This window comes from Monodelphis domestica, chromosome 3 (assembly GCF_027887165.1).
Source record: "Monodelphis domestica isolate mMonDom1 chromosome 3, mMonDom1.pri, whole genome shotgun sequence".
NCBI lineage: Eukaryota > Metazoa > Chordata > Mammalia > Didelphimorphia > Didelphidae > Monodelphis > Monodelphis domestica.
The window spans coordinates 68,472,444-68,492,616 of NC_077229.1; the positions used below are offsets into that span (position 1 = coordinate 68,472,444).

Sequence of the window (20,173 nt, forward strand, 5' to 3'; positions counted from 1 at the left end):
AAGCCTGGCATTAGATCTGCACCTGACCTGATCAAGTTCAGACTGAGATCAAAAGCTCACATCTAAGCCTGAGGAAAGTCTTTAAGCTATCAGCATATCTCAAGGGTCAATGGAATCAGGAGGGGGAGGGGGCCCTCAGAGTTCTCAGCCCTCAGACCATCTGATAAACTAGTAATAACCCAGAACATAAGTCAAAACTAGCACCAAGAAAGGACTGAAGTTTAAGAGGGCACTTCAACTTCCCAGAAAACAGAACCTACCTATAATTAGATAGGGAAAATGAGCAAACAATCAAAAAAGCCCCTAACTCTAGAGACCTTTTACAGAGACAAAATAACAAGGTACACACAGAAGGGGACAACAAAAATAAAGGAAACAACTTCTTATTTATCCCTTACAAAACTAGTTTTCTATGTTTTTGTTTACATGTTTTCTCCTCCACTGGTTGGTAAGGTCATGGAGTACAGGGATAGGTTTTTTTTTGTTTGTTTGTTTGCTTTACTATTTTTTGATTTTTATAATAGAGGGCATTGTAATATTCAGCATTTTGCACAATGTCTGGCATATAGTAAGTGCTTAATTAATGTTAGTTGATTGATGAAACAAAGGTCAGAGCATCCCTGGATCGATCTGCTAATTTCCTGGGTCTCCCAACTGTATATTTGAAAAATCTGTTTCCCTAAAAAAGAACTACATTTCTTGGGAGCCCACTGGCTTCCTGTCATTTTGGACCTTATAATTTCAGAAAATATACATTGAAATTTTTAATTATATGTAACCAGGAAAATAAAATATCTTTGAATAAAATTATTTTTTAATTAAGAGTTATATTTTTTTTAAAGATAAAAGGCTATTAAGCAGCATGCTCATCTGATGTGGCCTGGCCTCTTAGCAGTGCTGAATGACATACTGATTTTCTCTAATAACACAGGAAGTTTTCTATTGTGAATAGATACCTGAATTCTCCTTGTTCAGACTGGCTTACTACCAGGCTCAATAAGTAAATGAAGAGAGGAAATTCAGTCAGAGCTGAATAAACAGACCTTTGGGAGATTTTATGTTACATGAGTCACTTCCCTTCCCTGAAGTTTTTTGTCCAGAAAATGGCTTGATGGTTTGATTCCATTCCTTCCCTAAGACCATGGAGAGGCATTTGTCCCCTCATCCTCATCACCAGCACACCAGAGCTCCAAATCTGATCTTATCTGCCAGGCCAATTGGCTGCCAGGAGACAAGTATGGACAATGATATCAGAGAGGGCCAGTTTTCTAATTCTGGCCTCTGACCAGTTCCAGGTTCTCTTGGCTATGGGAGTTTTTTGGAACCTCGAGGCCAGAGCATTGTAGGACCAGGTTGCAGGAGTCACAGGACTACAATGTAGGAACCAGTGCATAAACTAGGGATGAACAGGCCTCCCTGGAAGGAGAACAGTACCTCAGAAAGGGCCAGACTTGGAGGTAAACCCCTGGATTTGGTACTCAGAGGGTAGGCCAAATGCAAGAAATCATCAAAGGTCCAAGTGAATTATTGTGCCAAGGAGAATACATAGGTCATGGAAACCTACCTTGAATGGAAAGTCCTACAACTATTATTATCCCCTTTTACAGATGAGAAAGTTGAGTCTCACAGAGACAAAGTGACTTACCCACATCTATGTCATTCACCTTACCTAAAGTTCTTTGTTCAAGAGTGGAGGCTTTGGGTCTATCTCCATTCCTTACCCTTGTCTCCCCTGACATGTGGTCCTCTAACCTTGGTGGCTCTAACCATAGAAGTAACTAAGTGGGAGAGTGGTCAGAGTGATGTGCCTGGAGACAGGAAGACTTGAGTTCAAATCAAACCTTATTAGCTGTGTGATCCTGGGTAAGTCACTTAGCTTTGCTTGCCTCTGTTTCCCCTTCTGCAAAATGGGGCTAAATATAGCACCAAACTCCTAGGGTTATTATGAGGACCAAATGAGATAATATTTCTAAGAAATGCTTTGTTATAGTGCCTGGCATATAGTGGGTGCTATATACATGCTTATTCCCATCCCCTTCCCTTTTCCATAGGCAAGCAGTTGGTAGGTGTAAGAGGTATTTGAGGACAAATTTTCCTAATAAACTGAACTCTATCAATGTACCCATTAGATCAAAGCAATCAATCAATCAATCACCATTAAATAAATGTTTTTATTATGTGCCCAGCCTTACCCTAAATAATGAGAATGTAAATAAAAATTTAAAAACATATTTCCTGCCCTTGGAGAAGTTTCCCAAAAGGAAAGTTCCTCGAAGTGGAAAGAGCCGTAGCCATTTAATGTGAGGTGCTAAGTCTGAACTCTCTATTGGCCATTGAACATACAGCATAATAGAGTGGAAAGAACAATGACTCTAGAATCAGAGGTTCTGGGTTCAAATTCCACATCTGATGCTTTCTAATTTTGTGCATTGGGCATATGCCACTTAACTTCTCTGGGCCTCAGTTTTCCCATATGTAAAATGATGGGGTTCAGTTAGGTGACCATTGAGGGTCCCTTCCAGTCATATCTAATTACCCTGAGCTAATTACTACTTTACTTCTCTAAACCTCAGTATCCACATCAGTAATAAGAGAGGCTATCCATAATACCTGACACTTCAAAGTTTCCTTCCAACTTTGTGCCTATTATTGATTGTATAAAAGACCTTAGCAGTGGGAACCTCACTCCTACCTCTAAAACTCCTCATCTCCAGACTGTACATAGAAAGCAATCAGAGGTTCAGAAGAGCTCTTGAGGATTGATCTCTAAAATAATTTCATGTTTCCTCTGTAAGACGGGGAAACAAGGCCCTAAAAAGGGTAAACCTCCAACACAGAGACAGAGACGAGGTACCTACTTACCTGTGGGCATAATAGTAGACACAGGGGTCAGGGGGCTCCTTATTGGTGCTACTGTGCTTCCTGGCTCCATGGCCTTGGGCATGTGTGACTGGCACCACACCAGCATCACCACCCACAGGAAGAGAGGAGGGGAGAACCCAGAGCTCAGTCAAGTCATTATTAGAGGACTCCCAAAGGAAAGTACATTGTTGCTACTATCTGCTGAGACCAAAAATACATGGCTTCTCTGACTTTTCTCCACAGCATAAATAACCAACTTTTCCCCTTCAAAGCATGGACTCACTGATGGACAACCTCCATATATGTTTGATTTAGTGGAATCAGAATCCCATCAATAAGAAGAGGAGAATCACTTTAGCACAGGGACTGTGAAACTATCCTTTGCATAGAGATGAGGAAGCCTGGAGAGATGACACTAATTCAACAGATATGGTGCCACGAAAAAGTCCCTACAGTGGCCCATTGGAAGGCTATAGACAGGAAGGACCTGGGAGGAAGACCCTTCTCCTTAGAAAGACACAAACTGACCCTCCCTGGACAGACACTCCCCATTTCTTCCAAGGCCACACCCCAATTCCCTCCCTGGGAAGCTTATTTAAAATATGCTTATTTGGGAAGAGGCAGGAAGTGGAAGGCACTTGATCAGAAACAGAGGCTGTCCCTGCCTGGACACTGCTGCCCTCTGTGGTTGTGTCAGGAAGACTGGGAGATGCTGTTGTGCAAACTTCTAGTGTGCTGGCTGGAGGCAGGGTGATAGCTGGAGTTGGTGTTGCCTGTGGGTTTCTCTCTGACTCTAGAGTCAGGCCGGCTGGCCCTTGGTCCTCTAATGAGGTAGCAGTTTCAAGGGAAGCTGTGCTTGTCCAGGCCTTGGGGGTACTTAAGGCAGGAAAGGAGCCTGGCCCTGGGCTCAGAGATTCATGGATGGGATTGTGAGGTTCTGTTCCCAGGGAGGGTCCATCTCCTGTGGTGACAACCAGATTGGGAGAACTGGCTTCTACTTGTGATGAGGATCTGGCTGTCCAGGGTGCTAATCTTGACAGTTTCCACATCGACATCCATGCTGCTAGAAGCAGTGACGCTTGATAGTGGAGAGTTAAAGGTCACAGCAGGGCCAGTGCCTACTGCTAGGGCATCATTGGCCTCCAGGGTAGACATGCTGTGACACTCAAACCCTTGGGCATTTGTCCTTGGTGCCAAAGCAGTGACTTCAGAAGGCATTTTGGAAACAAAAGTAAGTGTGCTGGTGACCATTTCAAGTAATTTCTTAGTTGGCAGAGTGGACAGTGCTTGTTCAGAGCTCAATGCATACTCAGGTCTGGTGGCATGTGTCCTGGTGCTTTCTAAAGGAGAGAACAAGGTGGGAGAGTCTCTGATGGCCTCTGTTCGTGAAATGCTGCCTATGGAAGACTGGCTCTCCCCCAATCCTGAGATGGGAGTGGAAGATGTTATGGTCCTTGCTCTAGTTGCCTCAGTTGCAGTAAAAGTTAATGGGAATCCTGCATCACTCTCCTGTGGGATTTCAATGATGATTAGTGGACCTTGAATTTCAGACAGCTCAGCCTGGAAAACAGCATCCAGACCTATACCCAATCCAATATGAAAAGGACTCACTGTAGTCACTGTTAGCCACAAGTAAGAAGGACTTGTGTCTCTGGGAGTCACAGCCTCAGAACTTTTTGGAATCTCTCCTAGATTTGTAGTAAAAGGAATAGATGATCTTCCTTCAACTCCTGTGTTAATCCTTGGAGGAGCTAAAGTGCTACCTTCTATCACTTTTGCTGTAACAGTATGTTCTCTGATCTTTGTGGTAAAAGTGTTCACAGAAAGTGTTGAGCCTTTTTCTAAGATTTCATGTGGCTCACCATGAGCTGTCGTCCCCAGGACAGCTGAGTCAGCAGAGGTGACCAATGAGCCTCCAGGATGAGTGTCTGAGACCACTGGGGATTTAGGAGTGGTCAGTGGGGCATCTGTGTTATTCTCTACCACTGAACTTGGAAACTTATGGCTAAGAGTGACCACAGGGGAAAAGGGAACAATGTCCGTGATTTTTGTGCTGGAAATTAGATGTTTGGAGTGAGTCCTGGGGGAAGCTGATCTCATGTTCTTGGTCATGGGGGTATCCTTAGATGATGTTATAGTAGTTGAAGAAGAGTGTGTGCTTTGCCATGTAGGAGTGCTATCTGTCCCAGTGATAGTGAGAGCCCCAGCTTCAGCTATGGTTGACAAAATAGGAACTGTGCTTTGTCCAGGGAGAGCCACAGGGCTGCTGGTGGTGGTAAGAAGCAATGCTGAGCCCACTTGAGCATCTGGGCTCATGGAAGCCATGGAGGTATTTCCCATCATCTTGGCTGGGACAGTCTTAGTTGTATTTTCCATGGCCAGTGGGAAGTTTGAGGTCTTCTCTAAGTCTCTAGTTAAGATTTCATAAGCTAAAGTCACCTGTGGAGTTGAGCCAGTATTGGTACCTGACATGTTTGATACACTTCCCATATTAGCAGCTGAAGACCCAGGAGGTCCAGGCAAAGAAGGGGTCAGCAAAGCACCTGTGCTCTCTTCCATTGTGCCCAGTAGATTTTGGTTAGGAGTGATCTCAGGATGGAGAGAGACCCTGTCTGTGACCTTGCTGCTGAAGATGATACTTATGCTGTCAGTCCCAGGAACATTGGAGCTCTTGTCTTCAGCCTTGTAAGTAACCCCTGAAAATGTTACAGGAGATGAAGTGGAGAATTTGGATGGCAACATGGATATAGGATCAAGGTGATTCATGGTAAGATCTGTAGCTTCAGCTGAATTCGAAGACCATGGAACCACTGTTCTTGTACCAAGGAGAGCCCCAGAGATGCTGCTGATAGAGACAGCAGGTGCTGGTGTAGTCAACACCAAGGATGAGTCTGTCTCTTCTCCAATCCTGGTCCCTGTAGTACCTGAGGTGTGGGGTAGAGAGGTATAGACAGATGCCTTTGGGCTGGAGCCCTCCACTGGGCTTGATATGAGGTTAGCAGTGCCCTCAGAAGGATGAAAATTGCCAGGGATGAGTGTACTGATATCTGATTCTGTAGTGCTGCCTGTGGCCAAACTATTCTGTAAATGTCCACTTTCCCTGCTGCTAAATTCAGTCACTGGTGAACCCTCAGGAGGGGTGGGCTTCTTGGGCTCCAGAGTGAGAGGTTCAGCTGGGCTTATCCAGATTCCAAACATGGCAGTGCTTTTCCTACTCTCTAAAGGGGATGAGGGTACAATTCTGGAGTAACTGATCCCTTCACTTAAATTGGCCAGAGAAGTAGAGGCCATGTCAGGTTGAAAAGTTATTCCAGGACCTGTGAAGTAGTGCTCGCTGTGAGTGATACCAGGAGTGTCTAAATTCTCTGGGAAGGTTCTGGACACTGTTTTATCTTCTGTTGGTCCTTCTATAGACAACAATGGGGTGTTTGCATCTTCTCCAGATAATGTTGGAATGGTGCTGGTAGCAGTGGAAGTTAGGGCAGCTGAGCCTGGCTCTAGTGTGGTATGTCTCATTGATGAATCATGATTTGGTATGGTTTCTGTGGCACCTGTGGCTCTTGGAAGTGAAGATAGAGGCACAATGGAGGTGATTTCAGTTCCTGGGGCTGAGTTAGCAGTATTGAAAGAATCAACTGGAGTGGGCCATGGAGAAAGGGGGGTACTGGAACTCTCTCAAGGAGCTATTTCTGCCATAGGTGTGTCTGCAAGGGGTGTACAAAAAATTATTCCAGATAGGGTGATGTTTAAGGGACCACTGGAGCCATGTGGGTTCTACTGGAGTCATGGAGAGTGAGGGCTTTGCAATTGCCATGGTGACTCTAGAGGATATCTCACTTAGAGCTGAGGGTGAGATGGGAGAGGACACAGTTCTCCTGTGACCTGTTCCAGTGGGTGCAGTGAGAAGTGGGTCTTGAGTGGCTGTGGCTCTTGGAGTTGTCTCCATGACATGTATGTCTGTTTCAGTGTCTGAAATAGAATCTCTCCCAGTAGAGCCAGTCACAGGGATACTGGTGGAATCTGTTGGTTCTCTTCCCTAGTCAGATCCACTCACTTTCTTCAGTGTCCCTGAAGTCTCAGTAGAGAATTCTATGACCAAAGTAGTTAGTTAAAGTGTGCCTAAGGGTTGATGGAAGAAGTTTGGGGTTATTTGGACAGATATCCCCAGAGCCTGTGAGGAGTTTGTCCTTCCTGAGAAGAGCACCTTCTCCCTAACAAGCACTTTCAAAATAAAAAGGTCTGTGACAGAGATTATGATCTACTTCTGCTCTAGGGTGCATGGCCACCATGAGAAAGTATTAAATAAGAAGAGACTGAAATCTACATATCATCATCTACATGGATCTCTCCGGTCATCTTGCCCTCAGATGAGATAGGGATCCTGGCTCAGACAAAATGCCTGTTAGATACCTGCTCAGGTTAAATGGAAAATGAAGCAGTAATTTTTTTGTTACTAATCAGGTACCCCATTCAGGGTTTTAGGTGCTGGGCATAGGAAAGCCTGTCCTTCAGTAGTGGACTTTTAGCATAGTAAATTATATGTATACACACTAACTAACACAAGAAATGGACATGAGCTCTTCATCCAAAGGCTGGTATCATGGTATACATCTGGGCAGACAGTAATGGGACAGAGGAAGTTGCCAGGTCTTACAACCTAATCACAAACTCCCCCATCAGTGAGTATCCTGTACTCAGAATATGAAGATGAATCCATATCATATCTCCAAGCTGTAAAACAAGGGCCCAGAGCAAGGATGAATACCAGTATAATAGAAAGAAAATTAATAATTTCTTACCAATGGCACCTACTGTGGATTCATAGGTCAGGAGGCCACTAGTCACTGATGTCATATCTCCTGGTGCTCCATAGTCTGGGATAAGGGTGACGGGTCCTACAGCAATCTCACTCTCTAGAGGAATAAATGAGGGCATATATCTCAGCCGCAGGAGTAGGGGGTACAAAGGACAATATGTTGTCCCTTTATATTCTGAAGGAAACTCCAAAATATGTACCTTCTTTATTTCATCCTTCATCTAGCAGAGAATCTCTCTAGTATTCCCTTTCTCTCATTTTTTTTCAAACTCTCCAAATCTAATGACAGTTTTCCTACTTCCCCATCTGGGAAGGGGCCACTCTCAAGTAAAGCCCTACTCTATAAACATAACTACTGCAATTTTTATGAATATATCCAAATGTCATGTTGTAATTTTTGATCTTTGGAAGAAAAATCTGGTATTCTTTCCTCATTTCCATGACTTTCATAAAGTCCCTGCTAAGAGCTCCTCTGATTCTTACGTGATCCTTCTAAATTTTAGTGCCCTGATTCTCTTAATTATCTCCAACTAATCTTATTTTAGATTGTGTATACATTGTTGTTGGCTTATTGTCTCCCCAATTAGACTGTAAGCTTCTTAAGATTAAGGGTGCCTTTCTTCTTATCCCCTGTGCTCTTCAGAGTGTGGGGAATAAGAGCAGACACAATGAATGGTTATAAACTCACTGACTGACTGATATTGCCTAAGGAAATGTTCCCTATCTTGCTATAATTCTACAGGCTCCATATATGTTAGACTCAATACTAATCACCACAGAAGGGTCCTTGTAGCTCAGGGACCAGCAGAGTGTGCTACTATAGAGAGATGAAGGATCCTGAAAGGCATTCACTCACCCAACAGACCCAACAAGATCTTAAGTGTACCAAAAAAAGAAGCTCTAAGAGGGAAATGGGAGGGAAAGTGATTTCCCCTGAGATATTAAGGTATCCTCCATGGACACATCTGGCCCCCATCCTCCAGGGCTAAAGAGGAAGCCTGCTTCAAACATTCTTCCTTAGGAACAGGATAGAGCTAACAGGTACATGAGCAAAAAGAGAAGTTGTCTCTGCCCTAGCGCTGCTGCCTTCTGTACTGTGGGAGCTGGGCTCAGAGAAACTGATTTCCAACTTTCCTTTGTGCTAGCTGGAGTCAGGATGATAGCGAGAGTTGATGTTTCTCCTGAACTCCTCTGAGACTCTACAGTCAGACTGGCTAACCTGGAGTTCTCCAATGAGGAGGTAGCCCCAGGTGAGCCTGTGCTTGTGGAGGCTGCACAAAAGGTAAAGGGAGGAATGAGGCTTGGCCACATTGAGTTCCTTTTACCAAGGAGTGTTTCACCAATAAGGTGGCTTGTTTCCCCCTGTGATGAGGGCCTGGCAGTCCAGGAAAGTGAGCTTGATTCAGTCTCCATATCCACGCTATAGAGATAATGATGTTTGACAGCAGAAGGATCCTGGTCACCACAGGACTGATCCTCACTATTGGAGCAATGCTGGCTGCCAGGGTAGCTGTGTTCTGATTTTCAGACTCCTGGCCTTGTGTCCCTGGTGCTCAAATAGTGACTTCAGAAAACATTTTGGAAACAATGGTACCTGAGCTGGTCTGTACTCCCATTGAGTTCTCAAGTCACTTAAATTATGCCTCCATTTTCTAAATGACAATGGCGAAACATCCTTTCAAACCTTTTGGGATGCAGCCAAAGCGGTAATCAGAGGCAAATTCATATCCCTGAAAGCTCATATTAACAAACAAGGGAGAGCAGAGATCAATCAATTGGAAATGCAATTGAAAAAACTCGAAAGCGATCAAATTAAAAACCCCCAGCAGAAAACCAAATTAGAAATCCTAAAAATTAAGGGAGAAATTAATAAAATCGAAAGTGATAGAACTATTGATTTAATAAATAAGACAAGAAGCTGGTACTTTGAAAAAACAAACAAAATAGACAAAGTACTGGTCAATCTAATTAAAAAAAGGAAGGAAGAAAAGCAAATTCACAGCATTAAAGATGAAAAGGGGGACAGCACCTCCAATGAGGAGGAAATTAAGGCAATCATTAGAAATTACTTTGCCCAATTATATGGCAATAAATACACCAATTTAGGAGAAATGGATGAATATATACAAAAATACAAACTGCCTAGACTAACAGAAGAGGAAATAGAATTCTTAAATAATCCCATATCAGAAATTGAAATCCATCAAGCCATCAAAGAACTTCCTAAGAAAAAATCCCCAGGGCCTGATGGATTCACCTGTGAATTCTATCAAACATTCAGAGAACAGTTAACCCCAATACTATACAAACTATTTGACATAATAAGCAAAGAGGGAGTTCTACCAAACTCCTTTTACGACACAAACATGGTACTGATTCCAAAACCAGGCAGGTCAAAAACAGAGAAAGAAAACTATAGACCAATCTCCCTAATGAATATAGATGCAAAAATTTTAAATAGGATACTAGCAAAAAGACTCCAGCAAGTGATCAGAAAGATCATTCACCATGATCAAGTAGGATTCATACCAGGGATGCAGGGCTGGTTCAACATTAGGAAAACCATCCACATAATTGACCACATCAACAAGCAAACTAGCAAGAACCACATGATTATCTCAATAGATGCAGAAAAAGCCTTTGATAAAATACAACACCCATTCCTATTAAAAACACTAGAAAGCATAGGAATAGAAGGGTCATTCCTAAAAATAATAAACAGTATATATCTAAAACCAACAGCTAATATCATCTGCAATGGGGATAAACTAGATGCATTCCCAATAAGATCAGGAGTGAAACAAGGATGCCCATTATCACCTCTACTATTTGACATTGTACTAGAAACACTAGCAGTAGCAATTAGAGAAGATAAAGAAATTGAAGGTATCAAAATAGGCAAGGAGGAGACCAAGTTATCACTCTTTGCGGATGACATGATGGTCTACTTAAAGAATCCTAGAGATTCAACCAAAAAGCTAATTGAAATAATCAACAACTTTAGCAAAGTTGCAGGATACAAAATAAACCCACATAAATCATCAGCTTTTCTATATATCTCCAACACAGCTCAGCAGCAAGAACTAGAAAGAGAAATCCCATTCAAAATCACCTTAGACAAAATAAAATACCTAGGAATCTATCTCCCAAGACAAACACAGGAACTATATGAACACAACTACAAAACACTCGCCACACAACTAAAACTAGACTTGAACAATTGGAAAAACATTAACTGCTCATGGATAGGACGAGCCAATATAATAAAAATGACCATCCTACCCAAACTTATTTATCTATTTAGTGCCATACCCATTGAACTACCAAAATACTTCTTCACTGATTTAGAAAAAACCATAACAAAGTTCATTTGGAAGAACAAAAGATCAAGGATATCCAGGGAAATAATGAAAAAAAAACACATATGATGGGGGCCTTGCAGTCCCAGACCTCAAACTATATTACAAAGCAGCAGTCATCAAAACAATTTGGTACTGGCTAAGAAACAGAAAGGAAGATCAGTGGAATAGACTGGGGGAAAACGACCTCAGCAAGACAGTATACGATAAACCCAAAGATCCCAGCTTTTGGGACAAAAATCCACTATTCGATAAAAACTGCTGGGAAAATTGGAAGACAGTGTGGGAGAGACTAGGAATAGATCAACACCTCACACCCTACACCAAGATAAATTCAAAATGGGTGAGTGACTTAAACATAAAGAAGGAAACCATAAGTAAATTGGGTAAACACAGAATAGTATACATGTCAGACCTTTGGGAGGGGAAAGGCTTTAAAACCAAGCAAGATATAGAAAGAATCACAAAATGTAAAATAAATAATTTTGACTACATCAAACTAAAAAGCTTTTGTACAAACAAAACCAATATAACCAAAATCAGAAGGGAAACAACAAATTGGTAAAAAATCTTCATAGAAACCTCTGACAAAGGTTTAATTACTCATATTTATAATGAGCTAAATCAATTGTACAAAAAATCAAGCCATTCTCCAATTGGTAAATGGGCAAGGGACATGGATAGGCAGTTCTCAGATAAGGAAATCAAAACTATTAACAAGCACATGAAGAAGTGTTCTACATCTCTTATAATCAGAGAGATGCAAATCAAAACAACTCTGAGGTATCACCTCACACCTAGCAGATTGGCTAACATAACAGCAAAGGAAAGTAATGAATGCTGGAGGGGATGTGGCAAAGTAGGGACATTAATTCATTGCTGGTGGAGTTGTGAACTGATCCAACCATTCTGGAGGGCAATTTGGAACTATGCCCAAAGGGCGACAAAAGAATATCTACCCTTTGACCCAGCCATAGCACTGCTGGGTCTGTACCCCAAAGAGATAATGGACACAAAGACTTGTACAAAAATATTCATAGCTGCGCTCTTTGTGGTGGCCCAAAACTGGAAAACGATGGGATGCCCATCAATTGGGGAATGGCTGAACAAACTGTGGTATATGTTGGTGATGGAATACTATTGTGCTCAAAGGAATAATGAAGTGGAGAAGTTCCATGGAGACTGGAACAACCTCCAGGAAGTGATGCAGAGCGAGAGGAGCAGAACCAGGAGAACATTGTACACAGAGACTAATACACTGTGGTATAATCGAACGTAATGGACTTCTCCATTAGGGGCGGTGTAATGTCCCTGAACAACTTTCAGGGATCCAGGAGAAAAAAAACACCATTCATAAGCAAAGGATAAACTATGGGAGTGGAAACACCGAGAAAAAGCAACTGCCTGAATACAGAGGTTGAGGGGACATGACAGAGGATAGACTTTAAATGAACACTCTAATGCAAATACTATCAACAAAGCAATGGGTTCAAATCAAGAAAACATCTAATGCCCAGTGGACTTACGCGTCGGCTATGGGGGGTGGGGGGGAGGAAAAGAAAATGATCTATGTCTTTAACGAATAATGCTTGGAAATGATCAAATAAAATATATTTAAAAAAAAAATTATGCCTCCATTTTCTCAATTATAAAATGAGGATAATAATAGCATCTCCCTCCAGAGCCTGGTACATAGTTGATGCTTAATTTATCATTTCTTCTCTACTCCTAACTCTTGTGAATCTTAAAGACTACTCATACTGTACCTTAGAAGATTTTATTGAAACTGTTGCCTTATTGTAACAATGGAGATATTTGGTCTAACAAGAATCAGGAATGTATTGGGTACTTTTAAATTTACTCCACCCTACTCAGACAGTGCCTTAGGGGAAGATAATGTAAACTCCTGATTGAACAATGAAATTCCTTAACTCATACCTTATAGTGAAGCTAAAACTTAAGCTAAGATTATTTTTAGATCTAATACAAAAAGGTTTTAAGTACCTGTAACGGTTAAATTGGTACCTAAAAAGGTCAAGTACCTTACAAAGGACAATCTAAACAAAGATGTGTGAAGGACTCAGAAAATTTAATCTAACCAGAGAAGGTGAAAAACAAAGAAGGGGAAAACTAAGAATGGGCAATCCTGGGAAAAGATGTCTACTGTGATTCATAGACATGAAAATTTAGGGGAGGTGACAAAAGAGAAAATTTCTTTAAAAGGAAGGGATAAAAAGACAATTGAATTCAGTTAAAATTGAATTCAGTTTGGAGAATAATTTCTTTTTGGAGTGGAAGAACCCAGCCTGGAGATGGTCTTGTGGTGAGTAATAAAACTGACTTGCTCTCCCTTAGGCTCAGCCCTAGGCCTTTTTCTACTACTTGGCTCAGCCTAAGCCAATGCAGTATTCATTCTCTCTCTCTCCCTCCCTCTCTCTCCTGAGAGAGAGAGAGAGAGAGAGAGAGAGAGGGAGGGAGAGAGAGAGAGAGAGAGAGAGAGAGAGAGAGAGAGAGAGAGAGAGAGAGAGAGAGAGAGAGAGAGAGAGAGAGAGAGAGATCTCTATCTCTCGCTTTCTCCCCTTAATTCCTTCTCCCTTTATCAATTAAAAACTCAATAAATCCCAGCTGACTTGGGGGTTTTCACATTTGGGATTTTCCCATGGCGACCACTTATTTTAGATTTTAAGTCAAAACACTAAAAATTATCCTTATAACCTTCTCCCCCTACCCTTACCAGCAATGCTTCTCAAATCTGAAAATTCAGTAACCAGAAAAGGAGACCCAGGATAGATAACACATTAAGTCATAAGTTGAAAGGTAAATATATTTTTCATATAATGATGATAAAATGGAACACTTTCAAATGTGCAAAGTACTTTACAAATTTTTTCTCTTGTAAAAAATCAATCAACAGACACTTATTAAGAAGCTATGCTAAGCTAGGCATGGTTCTTGGTATTGAAAACTTGGAGACAAAAATAAAACATACCCTGCCTTCGAGAAGCTTACAATCTACCAAGAGAGTTTATACAATGAGTCCTCATGGACTTAGAAATTTGTCTTAGGAAAGGACAAGAACACAGACTTCACCTGTTTACATTATAAAATCGTCTCTTTAGATTATTATATCAAATCCCTTACCTTCAGCCTAAGCCTGGATACTAAATATAAGTTCTTAAGCAGAAGACTGGAAAGTGCTAGGCAATTGGTATTAAATGATTTGTCCAGTGTCACACAGCTTGCAAATGTCTGAGCTCAGATTTCAATCTAAGATCATCGATTCTCCAGGTCTGGATCTCTTCCACTGAACCAGGCAGCTGACCCAGTCTCTTTAGCTTTTAAGCTCTCCACTAATGCTAACTCCCTCGAGACAGAGAACTGATGAATTCTGAGTACAGACTAAAGCAGATATTTTAATTTTCTTTATTTTGGTTGTTTTTTCTCCCCACAACATGGTTAATGTTGAAATGTTTTGCATGACTTCATATGGATAATGGCTATTATATCTTTTGACTTCTCAATGGGGGAGGGAGGTAAAGGTTTTTTTTTTTTTAATGTTTGCCTAGGTTAATTCCTTCAATTTATTTTTCTTACCTTTATTTTTAAAGCTGTAATTTCTAATATAATATTTAAAAATAGTGATAAAGGGAGTCCTTGCTTCACCCCGAATTTTATTGGAAAGGCTTCTAAGTTATCCCCATTGCAGTTGACACTTGGCTAATGTTTTAAGATACTACTTGGCATTTTAAGGAATTATCATTCATTCCTATTGTTTCTCTTTTTTATTTAACAAGAATATGTGTTGAATCTTTTCAAGGTTTCTTTTTCATCATCTAATGAGATAATCATATATTTTGTATTGATTTCATTATTGATCTAGTCAATTATGCTGATGGTTTTCCTTATATTAAACCAGGCTTGCATTCCTAGTATTAATCCCACCTGGTCGTGGTGAATGATCTTAGTGATATGTTACTGGAGTCTCTTTGTTAGTATTTTATTTAAGATTTTATATCAATATTCATTAAGGAAATGGATCTATAATTTTCTTTGATTTTCCCTTCCTGCATTGGGTATCAGGCACTAAATTTGTGTCATAAGAAGCATTTGGTAACACTCCTTCTTGGACAATTTTGCCAAAAACTTTATATACCATTGGGACTAATTGCCCTTCAAAGATCTGAGAGAATTCCCTTGTGAACCCATATGGCCTTGAGCAGTTCTCTTGGGGAATTCTTTGACAACATGGTCAATTTATTTTTTCTGAAATAGGATCACATAAATATACTATTTCTTCCTTTGTTAATCTGGGAAATTTATATTTTTGTAAATATTTAGACATTTCCACTAGATTATCAGTTTTTTTCTTATATAATTGGGTAAATCATCTGCTAATGATGCTTTAATTTCGTCTTCATTGAGGATGGAAGTCATCCTTTATACTTTTGATACTTGTAATCTGATTTTCTTCTTACTTTTTCAATCAAACTAACCAATGCTCGATGATATATAGAACAGATAGATTTTTTTTTCATGAAACCAACTCTTTGTTCATTAGTTTAGTAGCACTCACACTTTCAATTTTGTCTCTTTTAGTTAGGATTTCCTATTTTGACTTTAGTTAGAGATTTCTGATTAGTTGTTCTTCTATTTTTTTTGGTTCAATGCACAATTTTAGATCTGCCTTTTCTCTATCTTGTTAATGTAAGGCATTCACATTTAACACTCAACCCCGTTCTCCAGGGTCATTGGATGTTATTCTTCCTCCTACAGTATATAATTCTGCTAATATGGCCATCTCCCTTTCCCTGGTATGGGAAACTTCCTCTCCCATGGCTATGTCTTTGCACTCTTTGCACTAGCTATCTTCTCTACCAGGAATGCCATCCTTCCTCACCTCCAACTCAGAGGACCTAGCCCCCACCCCAACCCCCTCTTTTGTCAACATTCAGCACTAGCACCTCCTTTCATGATTCCCTATACTCTTCCTCCCTAACTACCTTGTTAATTCTAATTTATTCTTAGTTGTTATTCAACATGTATTCATCTCTGTAGTTATTGACACCATTGATAAAATACCAGGACATTGTGAGGAGAAATCATTTCATTCTTTGTCATATATGACACCTGGGACTTGGTCTCTCCTGCCTTCTCTCCATTTCCTACTTCATGTCCTTGGATGAGAAATTAGGTGAAAAAACAGAAGAGAAGTTAGGCATTAGGCATTTCCTAACTGTACTGCCAGAGGTAAATGATGACTGAGTAAGAGACATGATTGGAAAGAGTGTAGTTAATGAAGGAGCAGAGGATAAAAACATTATTAATGAAAACCAGTGGCCAACATTCATGAATGAAGGATATGGGTGAGAAGCCCAAGACACTGGAATGCTGGGAGATACCCTCTATATACCAGGCTATAAAGGAGATAGACAGCCTGATTTTTAAATTCCATGGGCTGAATTTTTTTTTCCACTGAAGAATTTAGATATGTTTTAATTGCAAATAAAAACATAGGCCAATGAGGAAATAATGTCTCAACATTAGCCATATTTAATAAGATATCAAATTCTGAAATCCTAAAACTAATTTTTATTCCTGTGCCCTGCACTGCTCCCATCGAAAAGGGTGAAAAATATCTTTCCTGATATTGTCCCCCAAAAAAACCCAGAAAATAAAGAAATTGAAAACTCACTCTTTGTGGATATGATGCCTGGTTGCTTATGGTGATACCCTGTAGTGGGGAATGGTAATAAAAAAAGAACAAAGAAATTCAGAGGGAACAAGTGTTGGAGAGAAGGTAAGGGCAGGGAAGAAAAATGCAAGGAACAGTAGTTGAAAGAAGGGAAGAAGAAAGAAGAACAGGATAGAAAAAAGATAATACGTCAGAAAAGTTATAAAGATAAGAGTGTGGGAAAGATAGAGAATAGAGAAAACAAAAAAGAAAGAGAATATAGAGGGAAAGAACAAAGAAGAAATATAGAAAGTGATAGGTGAGGAGAGACACAGAGTGGGACAGGGGAGAGAGAGAGAGAGAGAGACAGAGACAGAGACAGAGACAGAGACAGAGACAGAGACAGAGACAGAGAGACACAGAGAGACACAGAGACAGAAACAGAGACAGAGAGAGAACACATAAACCTTTGAGTACGGTATCTCTCTGTGGGAAAAAGGTTAATGGTGGAATGGAGAGGAGATGTTTGGGGGACCATAGGGATGGGGAAATGGTGCTTCAACATTCAAGAAGAAGGGATTTATGGCATACTTCTTGGTTCAAGGAGCATAAGAACAAATCAGCCTCTTCTGATCTTTAGAAGTGAGCTCCCTAGGTCTTCCTAGTTTGGCACCACTTTGTGGGCCAGTGCCCAGGAGTGTCATAGTGAAACCAAGTAAAATAGGAGGCTCAAAAGGAGAGAAGAATTTGGGGCAGATGGGTTGTATTCTGGAACAGGCACCACCCAGAGTAAGAGAAGTATATTTCCCAAATCAAGATATTTACCATCCACAAAGAGGCTGTCCCTCTCTATAAGCACATGTTTTAGCCTTCTTCTTTGAATCTGTTCAGTTAGCTCCCAGTAAACCTTCTCTTTGTTCAGGACAGGGTTGGAGGAATCTTCCTGAAAAGTACACAGGACACCCACTCCTGTTGCTGTCCCATTCTTCAGAGACCTGGAAATTGATGTTTCAGACAGGAGGTGTCAAAAACATACAAGAGGTGTCAAACATAGCCCTTCCTGAGGGTCATAGGAACCAGATTAAAGTGTCAGTCCTGATTAAAGTGTAATTCCAATCTGATTTTAATGTGTTAGTTTACTAATTTAAAAGGTAATATATAAATATGTATGGTTTTCAGAGTCAAAATGCAGGCCTTAGGGACCCTGATGTATAATTTAATGGCCTCCTTTTGAGGTTGACACCATTGGTTTCTTTTCTGAAATTTAGTTATTCAGAGGACACTCTAGAGAGAAGTCAACAACTTTGAACAAATGTTTAAAGAGGATTATAAATTTAGAGCTGACAAGGACATTAGAAACCCCAAATTCAGCCCCTTTCTTTTATAGAGGAATGAAATCGAGGCTAAGGCAGGTTATGTGATTTGCACAAGGTCACAAAGTGGTATGTGTCTAAGAGAGAATTTGAACTGTGTTCTTCCTGAATCCATGCTTAGCACTTTATTCACCAAACTGGAGTTGGCAGTGCTCTGTCTATTTACTTATTTTTATGTTTACAAGTATGTATGGGGTCTGATTATCTTCAGTAGTTTCCTTAGAGTAGTAGAAAGAACTTGGACTTAAAGTCAAAGGGCCTGTGTTCAAATTTGGAATTGGACAATTATCTTTGACATTATAAAAGTTATTGAACTATCCTTGGTTCTTCATTTTTCATCTGTAAATGAAGGGAATGGTCTAGATGACCTCTACTGCCCCTTCCAACTTTTAAAATATAATCCTCCGATTCTAGAGAAAATCAATGCTGATATGTGTTTGAATCAATCAATTTCTACCCACTCACTTGGTGCCTGCCATGTTATTCCTTCTCACATGGAGTTTTAAATTTGGAAGACTTATGTGGAAAGAAGTTTTTCTTCACCACATAAAGGATAGGAGGATGCCTGGAATGTTTCTAATGGCTTGCTGGTTGGGGAATTTTATCCATTACATCGTGGGAAAGAAGGAATTGCTATTGGGAAGGAGAAGCAGCAGCAGCCTGGACAAAATCTAAGTCAAATGGGAAAGCGTGGTCTTTGCTATTTGAGTGGACATCTTGCAGGATTCTCACCTCAGCAAGTTCACACTGCATGCAGAATAGTGAGAGCCAAGGTTGCTCATTCCAAATAAGAACTTCAGCTGAAAACAAAAGGGGAGAAAGGAACTTCTGAGAACCTGACTAGACCAAGCCTGGATAATCAGGGCTAAGGAAGGCAGCATGGGGGAGAGAAGGTAGGGGAAGGGGAATGGAGTCTCACCAGAACTTGCAGGACATTCTCAGCAGCCTTAAATGTGTTGGAGCCCCTTTCACCCATGTCTGGTGTATAAAACATGTTGGTGATGGTAAAGTTGAGGGTGAATGTCTTGGAGTAGGAGCTCCCTGCTGCTGTACAGAAGGAAAGATATCACATTGTCTGAGCCTTACAAATGTTATTCAAATGAGAGGAAATGCTTTGTAAACCTTCAAGTTCTATCTAAATGTCAGTTATGATGACCATTATCATCATCATGACTCCAGGGGGCACTCTTCTAGTCCTTCCTCAGTTGGAAACTCAGCAGAATGAACCCACTAATGAAAACCTGAACACATCTCTAGCCATACACACCATTTCTGGAAGCATTAAAATTGTGCCTTTGTAGTCAGAATACCTGGGTTGAAATCATGGCCCTGCCACGTCCTATGTTTTTGCCTTAGTTTTCTCACAAGTAAAATTAGGAGGTTGAATCCAGTTTCAAAGTTAAGAACTGATTACTTGACAAAAATTGCTGGGAATAATGCAAATTAGTCTGGCAGAAATTAGGGATGGCCCAATGTCTTGTATGACATGACAAAGTAAACTCCAAATGGGTACATGAGTTAGATACAAAAGGTGATATAAAACAAATGAGAGTGATGAGGAAAATTGTATCTTTCATGGTAATGGACAAGGGGACAGTTTATGATCACATGAGGGAAAGATAGGAGAGCAAGATAAAAATGGACACTGTTGTTAACTTATGACAAAATAGTTTTTCCCCAAAAACAAAACCAATGTAGGCAAAATGAGGAGGGATTCGGGTAATTGGAGGGAAAAATCTTTGCTTCAAATTCTTTTGATGAGAGACTCATTTCCAATTTCCAATGAATCAGATTTATGAGAGTAACGGTAAAGGACATAGCCAAAGTTGGTGGAGAAGATAGAGATTCCTCATCTAATCTCTACCAAATTCCTCTCCAAAACCCAACATAATGCCTTCAAAATGAATTCTGGAGAAGTATAACACAGAGAAAAGACAAAGAAGTCATTTTCTAGCAGAAACCCACTTTGAAGATCAGCAGGACAGATGATGTGTACAGGGGTCGAGGTGGAAGTAGACAACAATGCACCAGGGCATGTCCCATTAAGCTAGCAGCCTTCTCCATCATTAAGTGTTCATTTTCTGCCCAGTGT

General features: G+C 40.6%; 1 protein-coding gene across 1 annotated transcript in view; it reads right to left on the reverse strand.

Annotated features, from left to right (window-relative positions):
• Nucleotides 1-20,173, reverse strand: part of LOC103102022 (mucin-16-like) — a 127,549-nt gene that overhangs the window by 20,017 nt on the left and 87,359 nt on the right. The window contains exons 17-21 of the mRNA XM_056820605.1: nucleotides 19,001-19,128; nucleotides 18,814-18,881; nucleotides 17,534-17,703; nucleotides 16,730-16,768; nucleotides 7,662-7,775 (exon numbers count right to left, since the gene is read on the reverse strand). Coding sequence (XP_056676583.1) covers nucleotides 7,662-7,775; nucleotides 16,730-16,768; nucleotides 17,534-17,703; nucleotides 18,814-18,881; nucleotides 19,001-19,128 — 519 coding nt within the window. The remainder of the gene's footprint in view (nucleotides 1-7,661; nucleotides 7,776-16,729; nucleotides 16,769-17,533; nucleotides 17,704-18,813; nucleotides 18,882-19,000; nucleotides 19,129-20,173) is intronic.